Source organism: Tachyglossus aculeatus, chromosome 20 (genome assembly GCF_015852505.1).
Source record: "Tachyglossus aculeatus isolate mTacAcu1 chromosome 20, mTacAcu1.pri, whole genome shotgun sequence".
Lineage (NCBI taxonomy): Eukaryota > Metazoa > Chordata > Mammalia > Monotremata > Tachyglossidae > Tachyglossus > Tachyglossus aculeatus.
This window is the reverse complement of record NC_052085.1, coordinates 7564809-7588471: the sequence shown is the minus strand read 5'-3', so window position 1 is coordinate 7588471 and position 23663 is coordinate 7564809. Positions and strand designations below refer to the sequence as shown.

The 23663-nt window shown below is 42.9% G+C and overlaps 1 protein-coding gene across 1 annotated transcript in view; it reads right to left on the bottom strand.

Annotated features, from left to right (window-relative positions):
- Window positions 1-10748, bottom strand: part of COG6 (component of oligomeric golgi complex 6) — a 64253-nt gene extending 53505 nt beyond the window's left edge. The window contains exons 1-4 of the mRNA XM_038761789.1: window positions 10629-10748; window positions 4171-4314; window positions 2400-2471; window positions 1409-1467 (exon numbers count right to left, since the gene is read on the bottom strand). Coding sequence (XP_038617717.1) covers window positions 1409-1467; window positions 2400-2471; window positions 4171-4314; window positions 10629-10748 — 395 coding nt within the window. The remainder of the gene's footprint in view (window positions 1-1408; window positions 1468-2399; window positions 2472-4170; window positions 4315-10628) is intronic.
- Between the last annotated feature and the right edge of the window lie 12915 nt (window positions 10749-23663).

Below are 23663 nucleotides of genomic sequence, written 5' to 3'. Positions count from 1 at the left end.
TCACAGTCTAAAAGGGGGAGACAGAGAACAAAACCAAACACACTAACAAAATAAAATAAATAGAATAGATATGTACTAGGTGCAGGGAAAGCTGTTCTGAGCACTATACTAAATGAACTGCTAACATACATTTGCCAGATTCAATTTTAGAGGGAAAAATACTGTATAAACAAGGTATAATTAATTTTGCTAATATTTTACCAACGTTCTCAGAAATTACTACCATCCAGAGCTGTTTGTATCTGAGATTCTGGCAACAATGAGCTCAGTTTACATTTCAGGGGGGTACTAAATCCCATTGAAGTGTCACCGTCAGCCTGAGTTGAGGGCATTTAATAATAATAATAGTAATAATGATAATAATAATGGTATTTATTAAGCACTTACTATGTGCCAGGCAATGTACTAAGCACTGGGGTGGATACAAGCAAATCAGGTTGGACACAGTCCCTGTCCCACACGAGGCTCACAGTCTTAATCCCCATTTTACTTCTCTGAGGCACAAAGAAGTGAAGCGACTTGCCCAAGGTCACACAGCAGAGAAGTGGTGGAGCTAGGACTAGAACTCATGATCTTCTGACTCCCAGGACCGTGCTCTAACCACTGGGCCATGCTGCTTCTCCTGAAGTTGCAAATGTCTCACTTATGGGACATGCAAAGAACAAGATTTCTCCAAGATGCTTTAGCAATGAATCTCATAGTGACTTTGGGAGAGCCATATCTAACACAATCGAAGCACTTCAATCAAACTCTGTGTTTGAGGGTTCTAGGATTTAGTTTACCCAAAAACAGGGTCACTATCTGTCATTTTTACAACCAATGCATTTTCAGTAGGTTTTCAAATCACTTTGTCACGGTCATGGATTCATAACGCTTTCCAATCACCATCCTTTTCATATAGTTCTCTTTTCTCTCCATCCCCCCGTCTTACCTCCTTCCCTTCCCCATAGCACCTGTATATATGTATATATGGTTGTACATATTTATTACTCTGTTTATTTATTTATTTATTTATTTATTTTACTTGTACATTTCTATCCTATTTATTTTATTTTGTTGGTATGTTTGGCTCTGTTCTCTGTCTCCCCCTTCTAGACTGTGAGCCCACTGTTGGGTAGGGACCGTCTCTATGTGATGCCAATTTGTACTTCCCAAGCACTTAGTACAGTGCTCTGCACATAGTAAGCGCTCAATAAATACGATTGATTGATTGATTAATTGATATAGTTTTGAAAGCACCTAAGAAGTATTACATTCCATAATATATTTTGGGTGGTATTCTTTCATCTTTCATTAGCTTTACGGTAGAAAGCAAAGTGATAAGCAATGTAACATATTCCACTACTGGTACTGAACAAATTCATAAGGGTGAACAAGGATGAAACAAACAAGGAGGGAAAATACATACCTTTCACCTTGAAGCTTTGTGGTTTTCACAATCAAATCCTGAGTTTGTTCCTTTGCTGCCTGCAATTACACAAAGAAACCACTGTATCAATGCACTGCAGTTTGGTACATTTGGCTTCAATATACTTTATATAATTGACCTTTCATTTTGAATGCATAATTTGGTGTACTAAAAAAAATCTAAAGAATGATAATACACAATAAAAATATTTTTTAAAAAGAGAAATCACCCTTCATAAGATGTAGTTACCTGCTTTTTATGGCTGGCTAAACAAAATTAATCTTTTTGTACATTTCATGGCTTTTTGATAGGTCCTCTACTGAAAGAAATGTCAGAGGGGCTCTTGTTAAAGGCATCTTAAACAAGCAAATTTAGGTCACCACCCAAATTGGGGAATATCAGCATTTGCCCTTTTGCCTGATTATAGCCTATTTCAATTTCTAACGTGGTCCCATGGACCAAGAGAGGGCATTAGGGTTGTAAAGATCCATGAGGGATTGGGAAGAGTCCCTCATCTTGTAAAGAATTCCAATTTGAAACATCTGATAGGCATTTTCTGCTAACTTGCCTTTGTGGCAAGGGAGTAATTGGGGTGACTATATAGAGCGGGCAGAAGCAGAACAAGGGTCATGGTGCTGTCACAGGATATTCCAAAAGAGAAGGGATGTAGTCAGCTGCAGGACCCTGGCTTGCTAGACAAGTGTTCTTGAGCTGCTTAACCATCATGGTGAGCAGAAGGAAAAGCAGGAAAAGGAGAAATGTCGGACTGGGTCAAATGAAGGACCTAACCAGCCCCAAATGCTGTCTCTGGCGGTAGCCACACTGGATATTTGGAGGAATATTTGGAGGGTGGCAAGAGGGAGTATGTATGGGCTGTGTGGGTGAGTTAATACAAAAGAGTGTGTGCATCTTAGTGGGGGGAATGGTGAAATTTGGACTTTTTCAGAACTGTCAGGGGCAGGGAATGGAAAGAGAAAGGCACTCACGTTACCTGCAAGCGTGTCGTCATATCCTGACAATAGCTGCTCATAGCTTGTACGTCTTCATTTATGCTTTCGAGCTCCTGAAACAGAAGTTGGGATGTTTTTTAAACCTCATTCATACTGCCAATGAAATTAACTTCCCCTTCCTTTAAGTAATGTTTGACATTCCTTTAGATGTATTTCTAAAACTTCAGCTACACGTTGTCTGGTTTTGGCAAAGATACTATAGCTTATCAGATCATTTTCATCTTCAAGTTTTATAATAACAATGATGGCACTAGTTAAGTGCTTACTATGTGGTGCTTTACACATAGAAAGCATTTAACAAATGCCATCATTATTATTATTAGTTGAGTATTCTAAATGATTTCACAAATGCTAGCAATGTGAACACAATGCAAGTGATTGATCACACCACTTAACTCATAATGTACACTCTAATGGAGACAGCAGGATCTCATCATCATCTATGGGACACAGACTATCCAAACATCCATTTAAAAATATATTTTGGCACCTGAAATCAATCACGAGGAAAAGACAATGCAGACTGCCACATCAGTAATATAGTCTTCAAATATCTACTCTGTAACCAGTTTTGTTAATCCCAAATTCAAATACCTGAACACATTTTCATTCATTCATTCAATCTTATTTATTGAGCACTTACTGTGTGAAGAGCACTGTACTAAACACTTGGGAAGTACAAGTCGGCAACAGATAGAGATGGTCCCTACCCAACAACGGGCTCACAGTCTAGAAGGGGGAGTAAAATAGCTTCTACCGAAAGAACACACAGATGTGCCAAATTTAGATAAGGAGAATGAGCCGCTGTTTTTTCTACTGTGTTTATCACTAAAGTATGGTGAATAATTCTTATTTCTTTTTGAAGTTGTCTGCCTTGTCTTTCTCCCAATTACCAGGTATTTACTATTCCCCCCATTCCTCGACCTTATAATTGTCTCCGAAACTACCCCATGCTCCTACACCATTTCCCCTCTTTTGCTCTTTCTATGCTGCCATCCTGTTTTCTAAATGCCCTGATGGCCAAAGAGATATTACGATTAAAATGATGAGCTCAATGGAGAAGGAACTGTAAAAAAATTATCTATTTTATATAGGTACGTGGTGGGCAGGGATTGGGTCTACCAACTCTGTTGTACTGGACTTTTCCAGGCATCTAATAGTGCTCTGCACACAGTAATTAAGTATGCAATAATCACCACTGATTGACTGATCCAAAAGCAGTAAATGAACTCTTCCAAGACATTGAGAAAAGTAACCAAACCCTAGCTAATAGCTGGTTTAGACTGATTAGAGATTGGAGACCCTCTAGAGACAGCTAATTCTCAGCTGTGTAATCTCTCCCAGGGTTTAGTACACAGCTCTGGATACTAATACGAATGTTATTACTACTGCCGATTTAGAGTAGCCACCCAAGGAGAGGTATATGAAACCAGGGCATGCCACTAAATTTCTTTCCCAGCTGAAAGTCAATTGGAAAAAGAAGCGTTCTTCACTAGAACAATCACTCTCAAAAGAAATCCCCGGATTCGAGCTTCCTAAGACCAGAAGGGATAGCGGTTCTCATTCATTCACTCAATCGTATTCACTGAGCGCTTACTGTGTGCAGAGCACTGTACTAAGCACTTGGGAAGTACAAGTTGGATGGTCCCTACCCAACAACAGTTACCCAAAGTTACCAAATGGATTAAAACAGATCACTTAAATTACTGTTCGTCAAGAGTCAACATTTTAAACTGATTTGCAAACATTTACCTCCTTCACCTCCTTGAAAATGCTAACAAATTCCTCATTGATGGCTAAACTTCTGCGTTCAATGTCTCCACGTAAATTTCTTCTGGTCCGCAAGCTGTTCTCAACAAAAAAGGTTGAAAGGGCCTTGAGAGCTTCCAGCATCTCCTGTATGATACAAATGTATATATAAATATATTTTTTAAAATTAGAATTCTATAATCTGACAACTGATTAAAACTATATAATTTCAATACTGACAACCTCTGCATGCTCCCATTAAACATGGTATTATAAGATAGGGACCTGAACATGGCTCTCCAACTTAACTTTAAAAGTTTAGCATTTTACAGGACAAGATAAAATTATTAAGAGCACACCTGGCACACTGAAACCATAGGGGAAGTGAGAAGGGTAGAGTCAACAACCAGCAAGTGATTATTTGGCTTGAAAGAACTAAGCGAATATTTGTTAAGCACTGGTCATGTATTTCACATGTTCCTGCTCAGTAGTTTTTAATCTTAACTCTGATAAAACATATTTTTGGGAAAAAAGGTCTTTCTTTTCTTTAAACAACTACTCGAGACATTTTTCCTCCCCTAAAATATATCGTTTCACAAAACAGTGATACTTATGTCAGGCACTTCTCATTTTGGGGGTGGTTTGATAAGTAATCAGTAATTTATGGGTAGTGATCTGACCCAAATATGGCTTTTCCCACCCTGGGGTGTAAGCTTATATGATCATTAAGGTTACAGACAGGGAAAACATACAGCTGTTATGCACAAAATCCCTCACTAGATAGAAAAGAGAGGGCTTCCACTGAAGCTTCAAAGGAGTTAAACGAAGGTTTTCATATAAGCTGGTGGTCAGCATGGAAGATTGTGCTGGTCAAAAATGTCAGCAGGCTCAAATTGTGTTTCGACAAATTCATAAATGAGAGGTCCTTAAGAAAAGAATGGGGAAAATTAGGGATAAAAGCAGAACCATTAAGAAAAGTACCTAGAAGAGGAACCATTCCAATGTCCCTGGCATCCTCTTGGTGCTACTGTTTTTTTAATGGTATTTAAGCGCTTACTAAAGCACTGTACTAAACAGTGGAGTAGACACAAATTATTCAGGTTCGACACGTCCCATGTCCCACAAGGGGCTCACGTCTTAATCCCGATTTTACAGATGAGGTAAGTGAGGCACACAGAAGTGAAATGAGTTGCCCAAGGTCACAATGTTGACAACTGCGGAGCTAGAATTAGAACCCAGGCTCTCAGGCGTTTCCTATCTCCACTAGGCCACTCTGCTTCTCAAACCAGAAGCTGGTGCTCCCAAATCATCATCATCATCATCAATCGTATTTATTGAGCGCTTACTATATGCAGAGCACTGTACTAAGCGCTTGGGAAGTACAAATTGGCAGCATATAGAGACAGTCCCTACCCAATGAGAATACCTAGACTGGGGAGGCCGCTGGATAGACACAACCAGTCAAATAATTGTGATTCAGTTTATAAGCTCTCATGCCATTAGCAGATAAATCCAAGCTGTAGTACCCCACGTTAACACCATTCAGAACTCTATTCACGGAGTGGTCTGTGTTACCATTTTCCTAGTTGAGAACAAATAATTAAGCTTGAGATCCTAAGTTTTAAAAATGCACCTAATTTACCCTGCTTCAGAAATAAAATTCTCCCAGACTATGGATGTACCTGAACTGCAATTTACTCCAATAGTTCCAAAGTCCCTGTTTTAAACTATAAATTTCTTTATGTGCATAATATTCTAGTAAAGCTTCTTGTTTTTTCTCTCACACAAGGAGCTTTAGCAACCAAATTCAGAGAGGCGCTACCCTCATTAATATAGCCAAGAGGTTCACAGGCCCTAACGAATTTTATCCAAGGTGTATATTATGTAGGCAGCAGGAAACAGGTACATTCAACACCTGAAAAAATGTCCTTGTCCTTCACTTTCCTTGCACTGGAAAACGCTTTTGGAAATTCTTCTTGAGACTCCTACTCACTTTCTCCCCCTGCTCCTTCTCACCCCTATGAGAAGCATCAACCGACCCACAAGGACTCTGTTATGGAGGGCAGGGGACATGGGTTCTAATCCCCACTCCACTACTTGCTTTGTGACCTGTCATTTATTCATTCATTCAATCATATTTATTCATTCATTCAGTCATATTTATTGAGAACTTACTGTATGCAGAGCACTGTACTAAGCGCTTGGGAAGTACAAGTTGGCAGCATATAGAGACAGTCCCGCCCCAACAATGGGCTCACAGTCTAGAAGGACTGTCACTTAAGCAGTATGGTGCAGTGGATAGAGCATGGGCCTGAGAATCTGAAGATCATGTGTTCTAATTCTGCCTCTGCCACTGGTCTGCTGTGTGACCTTGGGCAAGTCACTTCAATGGGCCTCAGTTAGCTCATCTATAAAATGGGGATTGAGACTGTGAGCCCCATGTGGGACAATGACTGTGTCCAGCCCAATCTGCTTGTATCCACCCTAGCGCCCCATACACTGCCTGGCCCATAGTAAGCGCTTAACAAATGCCATAATAATAATAATAATAATAATAATGATTCTAAGCACTGGGGGAGATAAGGTTATCAGGTTGTCCCAGGTGCGCTCACAGTCTTAATCCCCATTTTACAGATGAGGTAACTGAGGCACAGAGAATAATAATGATGGTATTTGTTAAGTGCTTACTATGTGCAAAGCAGAGTTCTAAGCGCTGGGGTTGATATAATAATAATAATGATGATGATGATTTTTGTTAAGCGCTTACTATATGTGAAGCACTGTTCTAAGCACTGGGGAAGATACAAGGTGATCGGGCTGGCCCACATGGGGCTCACAGTCTTCATCCCCATTTTACAGGTGAGGGAACTGAGGCCCAGAGAAGTGAAGTGACTTGACCAAAGTCACCCAGCCGACGAGTGGCGGAGGCGGGATTAAAACCCACGACCTCTGACCCCTCAGCCCGGGCTCTTGCCACTAAAACAGTCTGTTTCAAGTCGTCTCTTCAGCGAAGCCATACAGACTGTGGTGGTTACTATGGGTGACTTTGGGCAAGTCACTTCTCTGTGCTTCAGTTCCCTCATCTGTAAAATGGGGATGAAGACTGTGAGCCCCCCGGGGGACAACCTGATCACCTTGTAAACTCCCCAGCGCTTAGAATAGTGCTTTGCACATAGTAAGCGCTTAATAAACGTCATTATTAGAGAAGCAGCGAGGCTCAGTGGAAAGAGCACGGGCTTTGGAGTCAGAGGTCACGAGTTCAAAATCCCGGCTCCGCCACTTGATTACCTTGAACCCCCCAGCGCTTAGCACAGTGCTTGGCACATAGTAAGCACTTAATATGCTTTATTTTGTTCTCTGTCTCCCCCTTCTTGACTGTGAGCCCACTGTTGGGTAGGGACCGTCTCTAGACGTTGCCAACTTGGACTTCCCAAGCACTTAGTACAGGGCTCTGCACACAGTAAGCGCTCAATAAATACAATTGGATGAATGAATGATTATTGTGAGCCCCAAGTGGGACAACCTTGATTACTTTGTACCCCCCCAGCGCTTAGCACATAGTAAGCACTTAATATGTTTTGTTTTGTGTCTTCTCCTTATAGACTGTGAGCCCACTGTTGGGTAGGGACCATCTCTAGATGTTGCCAACTTGTACTTCCCAAGCGCTTAGTACAGTGATCTGCACATAGTAAGCGCTCAATAAATACAATTGAATGAATGATTATTGTGAACCCCAAGTGGGACAACCTTGATTACCTTGTACCCCCCCCCCGGCGCTTAGCACACAGTGAGCGCTTAATATGTTTTGTTTTGTTGTATGTCTCCCCCTTCTAGACTGTGAGCCCACTGTTGGGTAGGGACCGTCTCTAGATGTTGCCAACTTGGACTTCCCAAGCGCTTAGTACAGTGCTCTGCACACAGTAAGCGCTCAATACAATTGAATGAATGAATGATTATTGTGAGCCCCAAGTGGGACAACCTTGATTACCTTGTACACCCCGCCCACGCTTAGCACATAGTGAGCGCTTAATATGTTTTGTTTTGTTGTCTGTCTCCCCCTTCTAGACTGTGAGCCCACTGTTGGGTAGGGACCATCTCTAGATGTTGCCAACTTGGACTTCCCAAGCGCTTAGTACAGTGATCTGCACATAGTAAGCGCTCAATAAATACAACTGAATGAATGAATGAATATTGTGAACCCCAAGTGGGACAACCTTGATTACCTTGTACCCCCTCCCACGCTTAGCACATAGTGAGCGCTTAATATGTTTTGTTTTGTTGTCCGTCTCCCCCTTCTAGACTGTGAGCCCACTGTTGGGTAGGGACCATCTCTAGATGTTGCCAACTTGGACTTCCCAAGCGCTTAGTAAAGTGCTCTGCACACAATAAGCGCTCAATACAATTGACTGAATGAATGAATGATTATCGTGAGCCCCAAGTGGGACAACCTTGATTACCTTGTACACCCCCCCCCCCCGCGCTTAGCACATAGTGAGCGCTTAATATGTTTTGTTTTGTTGTCTGTCTCCCCTTTCTAGACTGTGAGCCCACTGTTGGGTAGGGACCGTCTCTATACGTTGCCAACTTGTACTTCCCAAGCGCTTAGTACAGTGCACTGCATACAGTAAGCACTCAATAAATACAATTGAATGAATGGATGATTGTTGTGAGCCCCAAGTGGGACAACCTTGATTACCCTGAACCCCCCCTGCCCCCCAGCGCTTGGCACATAGTAAGCGCTTAGTATGTTTTGTTTTGTGTCTGTCTCCCCTTTACAGACTGTGAGCCCACTGTTGGGTAGGGACCGTCTCTAGACATTGCCAACTTGTACCTCCTAAGCGCTTAGTACAGTGCTCTGCACACAGTAAGCGCTCAATAAATACGATTGATTGATTAGTACAGTGCTCTGCACACAGTAAGCGCTCAATAAATACAATTGATTGGTTGATTAGTACAGTGCTCTGCACACAGTAAGCGCTCAATAAATACGATTGACTGATTGATTAGTACAGTGCTCTGCACACAGTAAGCGCTCAATAAATACGATTGACTGATTGATTAGTACAGTGCTCTGCACACAGTAAGCGCTCAATACGATTGATTAGTACAGTGCTCTGCATACAATAAGTGCTCAATACGATTGATTGATTGATTAATACAGTGCTCTGCACACAGTAAGCGCTCAAATACGATTGGTTGATTGATTAGTACAGTGCTCTGCACACAGTAAGCGCTCAATACGATTGATTGGTTGATTAGTACAGTGCTCTGCACACAGTAAGTGCTCAATACGATTGACTGATTGATTAGTACAGTGCTCTGCACACAGTAAGCGCTCAATACGATTGATTGGTTGATTAGTACAGTGCTCTGCACACAGTAAGTGCTCAATACGATTGACTGATTGATTAGTACAGTGCTCTGCACACAGTAAGCGCTCAATACGATTGATTAGTACAATGCTCTGCATACAGTAAGTGCTCAATACGATTGATTGATTGATTAGTACAGTGCTCTGCACACAGTAAGCGCTCAATATGATTGCTTGATTAATAGCGTTCTGCACAGTGAGCGCTCAATAAATACGACTGAATGATTAATAATGATGGCATTTATTAAGGGCTTACTCTGTGCCAAGCACTGTTCTAAGCGCTGGGGAGGTTACAAGGTGATCAGGTTGGCCCCCGGGGGGCTCACAGTTTTCATCCCTATTTTACAGATGAGGGAACTGAGACACAGAAAAGTTAAGTAATAACAGTAATAATAATAATAATGGCATTTATTAAGCGCTTACTACGTACAAAGCACTGTTCTAAGCGCTGGGGAGGTTACAAGGTGATCAGGTTGGCCCCCGGGGGGCTCACAGTTTTCATCCCCATTGTACAGGTGAGGGGACTGAGGCACAGAAAAATAATAATAGCAATAATAATGATGGCATTTATCAAGCGCTTACTATGTGCAAAGCACTGTTCTAAGCGCTGGGGAGGTTACAAGGTGATCAGGTTGTCCCTCGTGGGGCTCACAGTCTTCATCCCCATTGTACAGGTGAGGGGACTGAGGCACAGAAAAATAATAACAGCAATAATAATAATGATGGCATTTATCAAGCGCTTACTATGTGCAAAGCACTGTTCTAAGCGCTGGGGAGGTTACAAGGTGATCAGGTTGTCCCTCGTGGGGCTCACAGTTTTCACCCCCATTGTACAGGTGAGGGAACTGAGGCACAGAAAAATAATAATAGCAATAATAATAATGGCATTTATCAAGCGCTTACTACGTGCAAAGCACTGTTCTAAGCGCTGGGGAGGTTACAAGGTGATCAGGCTGTCCCTCGTGGGGCTCACAGTCTTCATGCCCATTTGACAGATGAGGAAACTGAGGCCCAGGGAAGTGGCTTGCCCACTGCTGCTTAACAAATGCCCAAGTTATTATTGTTTTTATTACTGGGCAGCCCCGGCTACCTGGTCGTTGTCCAGCCTCGTCTCCAGGATCTTGTGCAACTTGCGCGACAGCGGGTTGGCGCTGGGCGCGGGGGCCCCGGCGGCGCCATTGCCGAGGGCCCCGGGGCCGCCATCCATCATGGCGCCCGCGGCCCCCTCAGAGGCGCCGCCTTCCTCCTCCCCCGGCCCGCCCGCCCCACCGCGCACGCGCCGAGGGCGGGGTGCGCCTGCGCGGTGGCGCCGAAGTCGGGGTGCGCCTGCGCGGTGGCGCCTCGGGGGGACCCCCCCCCCCCCTCGGGGCGTCGTGAGGCGGGACCTGAGGAGAGGGACGGGCCCAAGATGGCGGCTGAGGCCTAACGCCCTCCCACAGCGAGAAGCAGCAGCAGTCGTGTTTATTGGGCGCTCAGTGGGTGCGGAGCACTGGGCTCGAGAGAACTGGAGAGAAGGATTTATTGGGCGCTTACTGGGTGCACATAGGGACCGTCTCTATACTTCTTGTACTTCCCAAGCACTTAGTACAGCGCCCAATAAATACGTTTGAATGAAGTCATTCATTCAGTCGTATTTATTGAGCGCTTACTGTGTGCAGAGCACTGTACCCAAGCGCTTAGTACAGTGCTCAATAAATAGGATTGAATGAAGTCATTCATTCAGTCGTATTTATTGAGCGCTTACAGTGTGCAGGGCACTGTACCCAAGCGCTTAGTGCGGTGCTCAATTAATACGATTGAATGAAGTCATTCATTCGATCGTATTTATTGAGCGCTTACTGTGTGCAGAGCACTGTACCCAAGCGCTTAGTACAGTGCTCAGTAAATACGATTGAATGAAGACATTCAATCGTATTTATTGAGCGCTTACTGTGTGCAGAGCACTGTACCCAAGCGCTTAGTACAGTGCTCAATAAATACGATTGAATGAAGTCATTCATTCAGTCGTATTTATTGAGCGCTTACTGTGTGCAGAGCACTGTACCCAAGCGCTTAGTACAGTGCTCAATAAATACGATTGAATGAGGTCATTCAATCGTATTTATTGAGTGCTTACTGTGTGCAGAGCACTGTACCCAAGCGCTTAGTACAGTGCTCAATATATACGATGGAATAAAGTCATTCATTCAGTTGTATTTATTGAGTGCTTACTGTGTGCATTCATTCATTCAGTCGTATTTATTGAGCGCTTACTGTGTGCAGAGCACTGTACCCAAGCGCTTAGTACAGTGCTCAATAAATGCGATTGACTGAAGTCATTCATTCAGTCGTATTTATTGAGCGCTTACTGTGTGAAGAGCACTGTACCCAAGCGCTTAGTACAAGGCTCAATAAATACGATTGAATGAAGTCATTCATTCAGTCGTATTTATTGAGCGCTTACTGTGTGCAGAGCACTGTACCCAAGCGCTTAGTACAGTGCTCAATAAATACGACTGAAAGAATTCATTCATTCAGTCGTATTTATTGAGTGCTTACTGTGTGCATTCATTCATTCAGTCATTCGTATTTATTGAGCACTTACTGTGTGCAGAGCACTGTACCCAAGCGCTTACTACAGTGCTCAATAAATACGATTGAGTGAAATCATGCATTCAATCATATTTATTGAGCGCTTACTGTGTGCAGAGCACTGTACCCAAGAGCTTAGTACAGTGCTCAATAAATACGATTGAATGAAGTCATTCATATTTATTGAGTGCTGTGTGCAGAGCACTGTACCCAAGCACTTAGTACAATGCTCAATATATACGACTGAATGAATTCATTCATTCAGTCGTATTTGAGTGCTCACTGTGTGCGTTCATTCATTCAGTCGTATTTATTGAGCACTTACTGTGTGCAGAGCACTGTACCCAGGCGCTTAGTACAGTGCTCAGTAAATACGATTGAATAAAGTCATTCAATCGTATTTATTGAGCGCTTACTGTGTGCAGAGCACTGTACCCAAGCGCTTAGTACAGTGCTCGAGAAATACGATTGAATGAAGTCATTCATTCGATTGTATTTATTGAGCGCTTACTGTGTGCAGAGCACTGTACTAAGCGCTTGGGAAGTACAAGTTACTGATAACTTGGGAGAATACGGTACAAAGCCTTCAATAAGGCTTTGAAGGTGGGGAGAATGATTATCTGTCAGCACTTCTGCAACACCTAAGGACTTAAAGTCTTCATAATCTCTCAATGCACTTTTGTATGTATTTCACACCCCCTATTATTACTTAACTCCCCTACAGTATCCCCTTTTCCTGTTTCCTCCTATCTGTAATTCGTTTTAGGGTCTGTCTTCCTCTTCCCTGCGAGATTGTAATCTCCTTAGGGGATCATGGCTACAGATTTTATTGTACTATCCCAAGCACATAGTAGATTCCTGGCACACAATAAGTACTCACTAATTGATTGGTATCTGCAGACGTCCTTGACTTCACCAAAAGAAAGCACCAAGATTGGATTAACAAGCGAGAGAGCAGGTCATAGTAGTAAAGGATAAAGCACTGTATGAAGTAAATGGGATATAAACGTAGTCATTAGATTTCTAGGAACTCCCAGGCTAAGAGTAATCGGGAGATGGGGGTCGGAAAACGTGGGCACAGGGAATGTTTATACTACTTAAATTACTGATAATTGGAGGGGAATGTATAGGCATCCAAAGCATCGTTGGTTTGGAACTCATTACTAGCAAGCCTAGAGCATTTGCTGCTGTCATCAAGTAATATTTATTGAGTGCTTCGGCGCTGTTCTACACAAAGAAAATATTTTTTTTCTGGTTCTGACATGCTGAATTATTCTCTTTCCTCTCATTAATGTTTGCTTTAGTACTCCAGTCATGCCGAGTTGGTTAAGTCCAGCTATTGCAGGAAGTCCTGAAATCTCACTTGGCGACTTCATTTCCTGAGCGCTCAAATCTCACAGACACAAGAACACGCACCATTTGGGGAAGGTGCAGGTGCACTATTATCCAGTACTTTGGCCCGTGCCTCTTGGCTCCCCCCAGTTTTTACCAGTCCATCAATCCTGTTTGTTGTGTGCAGAGCAGTGTACCAAATGCCTGGGAGAAAGGCACCCTTTATCCTTTAAAGGATACATTTGGCCCAGATCAAAGTGAATGGGAATGGATCCTGACTGAGTCTACGTCCATGATTGAAACATTTTCTTTGCTTTTTTATTTTTTACAGACTCCCCATTTGTCTGGAAGTCCCTACCAGAGTTATCTCCCGTGGTTCAGAGATGGTCCTGCTGACCCTGAGACTGCATCCGTGAATGCGAGGGTCACGCCGAGAATCTCCGACACCAGTGCATGGTGACCCTGAAAACATCGTCGTGGACCTTTCTGATCGTCTGCCGTTCAGGTAAGCATTGCGCGTAACCCATTGGTTAAGAGGGAAAAGGGATGTTCTATCAATCAACCAGTTCTATTTATTGAGCGCGCCCTTAGTGTGGGAGCACCATACTGATAACTTGGGAGAATACGGTACAGTTTGCTAGGCACCATCCCTGCCCTCACGGAGCTTGCAGCCTTTTACAAGCAGGTTTTGCACTTGAGTTGTTTTTGCCATAATGGGGTGGGTTTGAACGGAGCCACCAGGGTAGGCCAGGAGTGTGGCCCTGGGATTACACAGGGCCACAGGGGCGGGTTCCCAGGGATGTAGATCTCTGATCTAGGCTAAGGTGGGCGAGCCTCAACTGCCTCATTTCTTCAATTAGGGTGAGGGATTTTGGTCCTCTAGGCTCTCAACCTTCCCGATTGACTTAAGAATCCGTCTCACAATAGCTGCTGATACTTAAGTCCCCTTGATCTCCCACTTCTCCAGCTTTCCTAGACCCAGGAGGGTCAGGCCACTGCTGGCCGAAGTGACTCAGTGAGGAAAAGCCTGAATTATAGTGTCCGTCTGACAGATGTGCTGACCTCAGGGCTCTCCTGTGGGCGAGACTCCAGAAATGTTCCCGTCACCAGCCCAGGAATATCTGTTAACCAATAGCACACTCACAAAGTGGATTTTTTTAAAAAAATGTTATTTGTTACACGCTTACTATGTCCCAAGCACAGTTCTAAGCAGTGGGGTAGATACAAGGTGATCAGGTTGTCCCACGTGGGGCTCCCACTTTTAATCCCCACTTTACAGATGAGGTAACTGAGGCACAGAGATGTTAAGTGACTTGCCCAAGGTCACACAACAGACAAGTGGCGGAGCCGGAATTAGAATGCAGGTCCTCTGACTTAAGCACCTATCGTGTGTCAAGCACTGTTTTAAACGCTAGGGTAGGTAAAAGTTAATTACGTTGGACACAGTCTCTGTCCTGCAAGGGGCTCACAATCTAAATAACAGATATTCAGAAGAATTCGGAAGTAATAGTAGTAGTGGTAGTAGTATCAGCAGGAAATTAATCGAGCACTCACTTTGTGTGATCCACTGCCACTGCTTCAGAATAGGGAAGCGATACGATCCCTGCTTACACTCTAATTCTATATTATATGAGAAGCAGCATGGCTCAGTGGAAAGAGCACGGGCTTTGGAGTCAGAGGTCATGGGGTCAAATCCAGGCTCCACCACTTGTCAGCTGTGTGACTTGGGGCAAGTCACTTCACTTCTCTGGGCCTCAGTTACCTCATCTGTAAAATGGGGATGAAGACTGTGAGCCCCCTGTGGGACAACCTGATTGCCTTGTAACCTCCCCAGTGCTGAGAACAGTACTCTGCACATAATAAGCGCTTAATAAATGCCATTATTATTATTATATAACCTCGGGTCTCAGTGCCTCAGTTTGCGCATCTGTAAAATGGTGATTCAATGCCTGTTTTCCCTCCTCAGGCTGTGAGCTGCAGGTGGGACAGAGACTGTGTCTCATCTGTATCTGAGAAGCAGCATGGCTTAGTGGAAAGAGCCCGGGCCTGGAAATCAGAGGTCATGGGTTCTAATCCTGGCTCTGCCACTCGTCAGCTGTGTGACTTTGGGAAAGCCACTTAACTTCTCTGGGCCTCAGTTACCTCATCTGTAAAATGGGGATTAAGACGTGGTACAACCTGATTACCTTGTATCTACCCCAATGCTTAGAACAGTGATAGGCACATAGTAAGTGCTTAACAAATATCATCATCATCATTATTATTATCTGAATATATTGCATCTATCCCAGCACTTAGCGCAGTGCTTGGCAGGTAGTAAGCACTTAATAAAAGGCATAATTATTATTATTAGGTGCTGGAATTGATCGGGATTAAGGTGTTGGTCAGTCAATAGCAAAAAGCTCATTGGAGAAGGTGGGATTCAACCAATGACGATGCGGTCTGCAGCGTGGTTAGACTTTTAGGGATATATTCCCACTGAGAATTTTAGTGCTATTCTTGGCTGTATTAAGAAAGAAATGCAAGTGTGGGAGCTGAAAAACTGTTCATTATAAATGCTTTATGTCAGATACAAGAAAAGTGCATTTGTTATTGAATTCTGACAGATTTTGATGCTTGGAATTCTGACAGATTTTGATGCTTGGCATTAGCAGATTCTTGGAATAACTGTGAGATAGGATACAGATCGTGAGAACAAGTTCATTCACGACTGCCTGATTTATGGGCCGTTAATATTTGACTTGCTTGGCTGTAGCTCTGTTTTGAAGCAATGTCCCTGCAATACTGGCACCACTTATTAATATTAATGGCAGATTCAGTAGCAGCATTCTGTCACCGGAGTGCATTAGTGACTGAGTGATTCCCCATTTCAACTATAAATGTAATCTGAATACTTTTTGCGGTCAACCAATGGTACTTATTGAGCACCAACCGAACGCAAAGCACCGTACTAAACGCTTAGAACCAAAAGCAGGTATTTTGCCTTTCCCCGTCAGCCAGACTGTGAGCCCACTGTTGGGTAGGGACTGTCTCTATATGTTGCCAACTTGTACTTCCCAAGCGCTTAGTACAGTGCTCTGCACACAGTAAGCGCTCAATAAATACGATTGATTGATTCTGGCGGGTAACGGGACCGAGTGATGGATGTGGGACGATCTCAAAGACACTTTAGTGGTGTCTTATACACCCCGTCTCTGGAACTCCCCCTCCTCCCCCTCCCCAACCCCCCCCGCCTTACCTCCTTCCCCTCCCCACAGCACCTGTATATATGTATATATGTTTGTACGTATTTATTACTCTATTTTATTTGTACATATTTATTCTATTTATTTTATTTTGTTAATATGTTTTTTTTTGTTCTCTGTCTCCCCCTCTAGACTGTGAGCCCGCTGTTGGGTAGGGACTGTCTCTATATGTTGCCAAGTAGTACTTCCCAAGTGCTTAGTACAGTGCTCTGCATGCAGTAAGCGCTCAATAAATCATCATCATCATCATCATCAATTGTATTTATTGATAGATATTGATTGATTCAATAAATACAATTGAATGAATGAATGAATGACTCTGAACAACGGGAAGCGGCTGAGGAATTTTTGGGTTGAGGGATGCTCGTTATCACCCACTGGGTGGCAGTAAACCCTAAGGGCAAGCAGACCCTTTGGGAATTATTAATAGTAATAATAATAATAATAATAATAATAATAATAATAATGGTATATGTTAAGTGCTTACTATGTGCCAAGCACTGATCCAAGCACTGGGATAGATAGAAGGTTATCAGGTGGTCCCCTCATGGGGCTCACAGTCTTAATCCCCATTTTACAGATGAGGTAGCTGAAGCACCGAGAATCAATCAATCATATTTATTGAGTGCTGACTGTGTGCAGAGCACTGTACTAAGCGCTTGGGAAGTACAAGTCGGCAACATATAGAGACAGTCCCTACCCAACAGTGGGCTCACAGTCTAGAAGGGGGAGACAGAGAACAAAATCAAACATATTAACAAAATAAAATACCCCAGTGCTTAGAACAGTGATAGGCACATAGTAAGTGCTTAACAAATATCATCATCATCATTATTATTATCTGAATATATTGCATCTATCCCAGCACTTAGCGCAGTGCTTGGCAGGTAGTAAGCACTTAATAAAAGGCATAATTAATTAAAAAAGGAGGGGAGTAACATGCCAAGAAGTGAAGTGACTAGCCCAAAGTCACACAGCTGACAAGTGGCGGAAGCGGGATCAGAACCCACGACCTCTGACTCCCAAACCCGCGCTCTTTCCACTAAGCCACGCTGTTTTAGTCATTCGATTCAATCATATTTATTGAGAGCTTAGTGTGTGTAAATCACCGAACTAAGCGCTTGACTCCGGGGAAACTGATTTTCTTCTGGTCAGTCCCCAGTCGGACATTTTTCACTTTCTACCAGCACTGCCTGCTGTTGAAAAGTCCACTGTGGCAGCAAAAGATGGTTCCCCCAAATGACAGAAACTCACCTCTTGAGAGAATTGCCCACAAATTCTGTTTCACACATTGTTTAGGCCAGTATAAACACATCAAGGCGTTAGCGGTCCATTCTTGCTTAGTGGAATTTTAGGTATTCCTTTAATAGGCATTAGCCATAAATATTTGTTTCTGAAGAAAAACATCCCTCTAGGATGTAAGCTCGTTGTGGGGAGAGGACTTCTATTCCGACTCTGTTGTATTGTTCTCTTCCAAATGCACACAGTAAGCATTTGGTAAATATCATTGGTTGATTTGTTGTGTGGGGGAATTGTAGTGCCTTTGGGGAAAAGAAAGTGGCCAACATTTTCCTTCCTGACAGAAAGCGATCCAGTCCTTGGGTCTAGGTCAGGGCTTGTCCCGTGATAAAGAACCACCTGGGAGCCAGAAGGACCTGGGTTCTAGTCCCGGCTCCACCACTTGTCTGCTGTGTGACCTTGGACAAGTCAGTTCACTTCTCTGTGCACTGTCGGATAAGAAGCGGGGAGGAGTTCCAGGCCCCACGGAAAACGTGGGTAAGGGGTTAGTGGTGAGATAGATGAGATCGAAGTACAAACTAGGATGACGTTAGAGGATCAAAGTTTGTGGTTTGGGTTGGAACAGGAGATCAATAAGGGTAGGTAAGTTGATTGACTGCCTTAAAGCCGGTGGTGAGGAGTTTCTGTTTAATGTGAAAGTGGATGGGCAACCATTTTTTGAATTGTTATCTCACTTTCACAACCTCTAGGTCATAAGTCAGTGGCCGCCAATAAAGTATTCCAGAGCCTAATCTCAGTGTCTGAAATAATTAGGGGAGAGCAAGTAGAGTCACATAAAAATGTGCATGTCATTTGTGTGCGTCTGCATGTACCGTGCAATCCTTTTCAGGTAATTTTCAAGTTAAAATTTTATTACTACTGCCAGGGTTGTACATTACTAATCATTCTTTTCTGGTCTGCCCATTACATTAAAATCGAGTTACAGGGTGGTGAGGAGGGAGAGAGATTTAATGGGAAAGATGAGGACTATACAGATATTGGTTGGACCGTTAGTACTTATTGTGCGAGTGCCAGGGCGGCATGGATTGTGAAATATTTTTGTTTTACACTCTGTGTAGCATGCAAAGAAACATAATATACACTTAGTATCAGAGTATTATTTGGTGGTGGTGGTATTGTAGTAGTGATAATAATAATAATAATGGCATTTGTTAAGTGCTTACTCTGTGCCAAGCTCTGTTCTAAGCACTGGATGATAGTGGTGATAGTTGTGGCGATGCTAACGATGATGGTGAACGCTGACTTCCATGAGTTACTGTTTCATGACTCAATGTGGGACTCTGCATCCTCAAATGGTCTGGCTTTTATTCCTGGAAGAGATGGTAGGGATGGATTATTAATAATAATAATAACACTAAAAATAATATTCATGGTATTTGTTAAGCACTTACTATGTGCCAGGCACCGTACTAAGCACTGGGGTGGATACAAGCAAATAGGGTTGGACACAGTCCCTGTCCCACATGGGACTCACAGTCTCAATCCCCATTTTACGGATTAGGTAATTGAGGCCCGGAGAAGTGCAGTGACTTGCCTAAGGTCAGACAGCAGACAAGTGGAGGAGCGGAATTAGAACCCATGACCTTCCGACTCACTGGCCCAAGCTCTATCCACTGTACCATGCTGCTTAGCTGGGGAGGGTAATTTGGAGTGGGAACCACTCAGTTTGGTTTTTGTGGAAATGAAAAATGCCAGGTGTGCCCAGAATTTGAGAGGGAGAGAGAGTGTTGTTTCGTAGTTTGTGGCTCCCGTCAATATTTTTCTCCCTTCTTCACACTTTCTTCAAACTTCCCAGCTACAGTATTTCAGTCAGCATTGGTTCCGGTCAGCTACCTGTTGTCTAAGCAGCCTTATTAAGAAAGGATTTCTTATCAGACGGTGTGAGTGGCTAAAAAATCCGTCCTGTCCTTTCATGTGTGCTGTGGGGAAGAAAGAAGCTCTTTTTTCCACCACTTATGCAGAGATGAAATCTCTCTCTGCGTACTGTCATCCCTGACTAGGAAGATGGTTCTACATATATAGTGATGAATTTTAATATTGATGATTTAAAGGATGATCCATGTCATTCTAGCACTTGCACGAACTTCAATCTTCGGAGGTAATTTATTTCTATTCTGATTGAGGCCAATTCCTCCCTCTCTTTTAACAGGCAAAAAGTTAAAAGATCAAACATGCAGATTAAGGTAGAAATAGATATGATTTCAAAAAGGATATCTGTCAATCAGATGAATTTCTTTAGGAAATCATCTCACCAAAACAATTAAGTATTCAAATGAGATGCTTCCAAAGGTTAAAAGGCATTTGAAGCTAAATACTTAGGAGAACAGGAGTCGCTTTTCTGTCTCTCCCTTAAAGCAAAAGTATTAATGATTCAGTGCTAGGGGTTTTTTCATTGGTAAAGAGAAACAATAAGAAACAAAGATACTGAGTGGTCATACATTAAGTAGCAAGATTCCAGCACATTATGGGCAGGGAGTGGATCTGCTAATTCTGTCATATTGTACTCTGCCAAGCGCTTAGTACAGTGCACTGCACATAATAAGCGCTCAAGAAATCCCTTTGATGGAACTGTAGAGCAGTTATTCTAGATGTGGAGGGCCATGGGGGGAAATCCCTGTCTAAAAACAAAAGGAACCAGAATTGCCAGCAGGCTGTAATTCTATTTATTTATACTGATGCCTTTTACTTCTTTGGATGTCTTCTCATTTCCTGTCCAGTGTGGGCAGGGATTGTCTCTCTTTATTGCTGAATTGTACTTTCCAAGCACTTACTACAGTGCCCTGCACACAGTAAGCGCTCAATAAATATGATTGACGGAATGAATGAATAAGCTGGGTGGTTTTAGAGGCAGGAGACCACCCCAGACCACCCAAGAATGCCTCCCTGGCGGTGGAAACCTTAACCCAGGCATTTAAGTGCTTAAAAAATAACATATTTATTACTGTTTATTTTCCAGAACAGTTAGATCACTTCCCTTCCATTAGTTGACGTCACTGTTGAGCAAAAGTGTCACGTTCCTCCCCACTTCAAATCTTCTCACCCTTAGACCTTAGGTTTTATTCAGAAAGCACTTCTTACACTACATTCTCCAAGCCCGAAGGTACAAAGCACTTATCAATAAGTGTCAATAGTGCCTCTCCTTAGATCTGTAGATGTATTTCTAGGTGCAGAAACTGAGGCCAGAAAAGTTAAGTGATTTGCCCAGGGGTACAAAAAATATTAAAAATCATCATCATCAATCGTATTTATTGAGCGCTTACTATGTGCAGAGCACTGTACTAAGCGCTTGGGAAGTACAAATTGACAACATATAGAGACAGTCCCTACCCAACAGTGGGCTCACAGTCGTCTAAAAGGGGGAGACAGAGAACAAAACCAAACATACTAACAAAATAAAATAAATAGAATAGATATGTACAAGTAAAATAAATAAATGGAGTAATATCAATCAATGGTACTTGTTGAGGGCTTTCTATGTGCAGAGCCAAAAAGGAAATAGAACCCAGGTTTCCTAATTTTCAGACTCTTGCTCTTTCCACTGGACCCATGATCTGATTCTGCTGTGAAAAAATGGGCAGATGGCAGCAGTGTGGCAGTGGGAGTTTGTCTTCACTAAATGCAACTAGCAAGTGAAGAGTATTTGCCTTCAGTAAGAAATAAGGAAAGCGATTAGATACAGTTACATTATGCTATGGTTTCTTGTACTCTCCCATGAACTCAGCATAACCATAAAATGTTCTGCAGAGCCTGGTTAAAGTTATTTTAAAAAAACTTCACCACCGATTGGTTCGGATTAATTTACTAGGCTAAAAGGGACGATACCAGTTTTTTGTTATTGGCTGCCCTGATTGGTACGGTCTTTGTGAAGCGCTCAAAACTGCTCTTAGATCTGACATGCACAGAAATGACAAAGAAAATAGCCTCGTCTCATCGATTTCCCCCTTTACTTGCCAATGTAGAATCTGCCCCATGAGGATCTAGTCCTATCCTTCCAACAGTGACCTTTCCTTAATGTAAGGGGTGTGACTTACCCCCCGGAGGGCAAAACCCTACCACTCACTGCTACTCAAACCCTAGAGTCTCTGAGGTGTCGATTTGGCTTTCCCCATGTTTTATGGATAGGAGGATGAGGTGGGCAGATTGCTTAGGGGACTTGTCCGAAGACCAGCAGTAGTTGAGGGAAATGATACCATCCGAGAACTGGGTATTCCCAGTCACACTCCCGGAGTGAGACCACTTAACAAAACTGACTTCATCAATCGATCAGTCAATCAATTGTATTTATAGAGCACTAGTATGTGAGAAGCAGCGTGGCTCAGCGGAAAGAGCACGGGTTTTGGAGGCAGAGGTCATGGGTTCGAATGCCGTCTCCGCCACGTGTCTGATGTGTGACCTTGGGCAAGTCACTTAACTTCTCTGAGCCTCAGTTGCCTCATCTGTAAAAATGGGAATTAAGACTGTGAGCCCCATGTGGGACAACTCGATCACATTGTACCCCCCCCCCCCCAGTGCTTAGAACAGTGCTTTGCACATAGTGCTTAACAAATGCCATTATTATTATTAGTATGTGCAGAGCACTGTACTGAGCTCTTGGGAGAGCACAATACAACAGAATTAGCCGCCACGTTCCCAGCTCACAATAAGCTTAGAGGGGGAGATGGACATTAATATGAATAAATAAGGCTTCGTGACGTGCATTGTCTGTCCTTTCCAAGAGAAGCAGACTTGCCAAAAAAAAAAAAGACCTGAGTGTTACTGAGTTAATACAGACTCAAGAGTCAAAACAGGAACAGAGGTATTGTTCTTTATCTGCTCTGTTCTGATCGTGATCTTTTCGTGTAAGGCCAGCTTCGCTCTCTGGTGGATCATCAAGCCTTCCTCTTTTAGCCGTATCGTATTTAATGAGCCCAAATAAGACATGTGGCTTTTGCCGATGAAATGCAAAAGCTAAAATAAGATCTATAACAACTTTGCATTAAAAGAGTGGTGCCTTATAGATCAGTATCTTATTCGCTTCACGTCACCCCTCGGGGAAGTGAAGTTCGACCCTCGTTTGGGAAAATGCTTGCTCAAAGACATAGTGGGACCGTCTTTCTTATCGACCGTAAGTTCCTTGTGGGCAGGAAACATGTCTATCGACTCCGTTGTATTGTGCTCTCTCGAGTACTTATTACAGTACTCTCTAAACAGTAAGTGTTCAATCTATATCATCAATTATAGAAAGTGAACTGGAGTTTTAAGGTCCTAGTACTATCTTCAAAGCAATTGGTAGACTGCATTGGTTCATTCATTTGTTCAATCGTATTTATTGAGCGCTTACTGTGTGCAGATCACCGTACTAAACGCTTGGGAAGTACAATTCAGCAACAAATAAAGACAGTCCCTGCCCACAACGGGCTCACAGTCTAGAAGGGGGGAGGCAGACATCAAAACAAGTAAACAGGCATCAGTAGCATCATTACAAATAGTAAGAATTATATACACATCATTAAAAATCAATAGAATTATAATTATAAATCTGTACACGTAGGCACAAGTGCTGTGGGGCAGGGAAGGGAGTAGAGCCAAGGGAGCGAGTCCAGTATACGACAGAGTGGATGAACCATTGATCCAGACCCGAGTGTAAATTCTTTTCATTCTCAGTTTCGTGAATTATTAAAAGAGACTTATATAGCTGT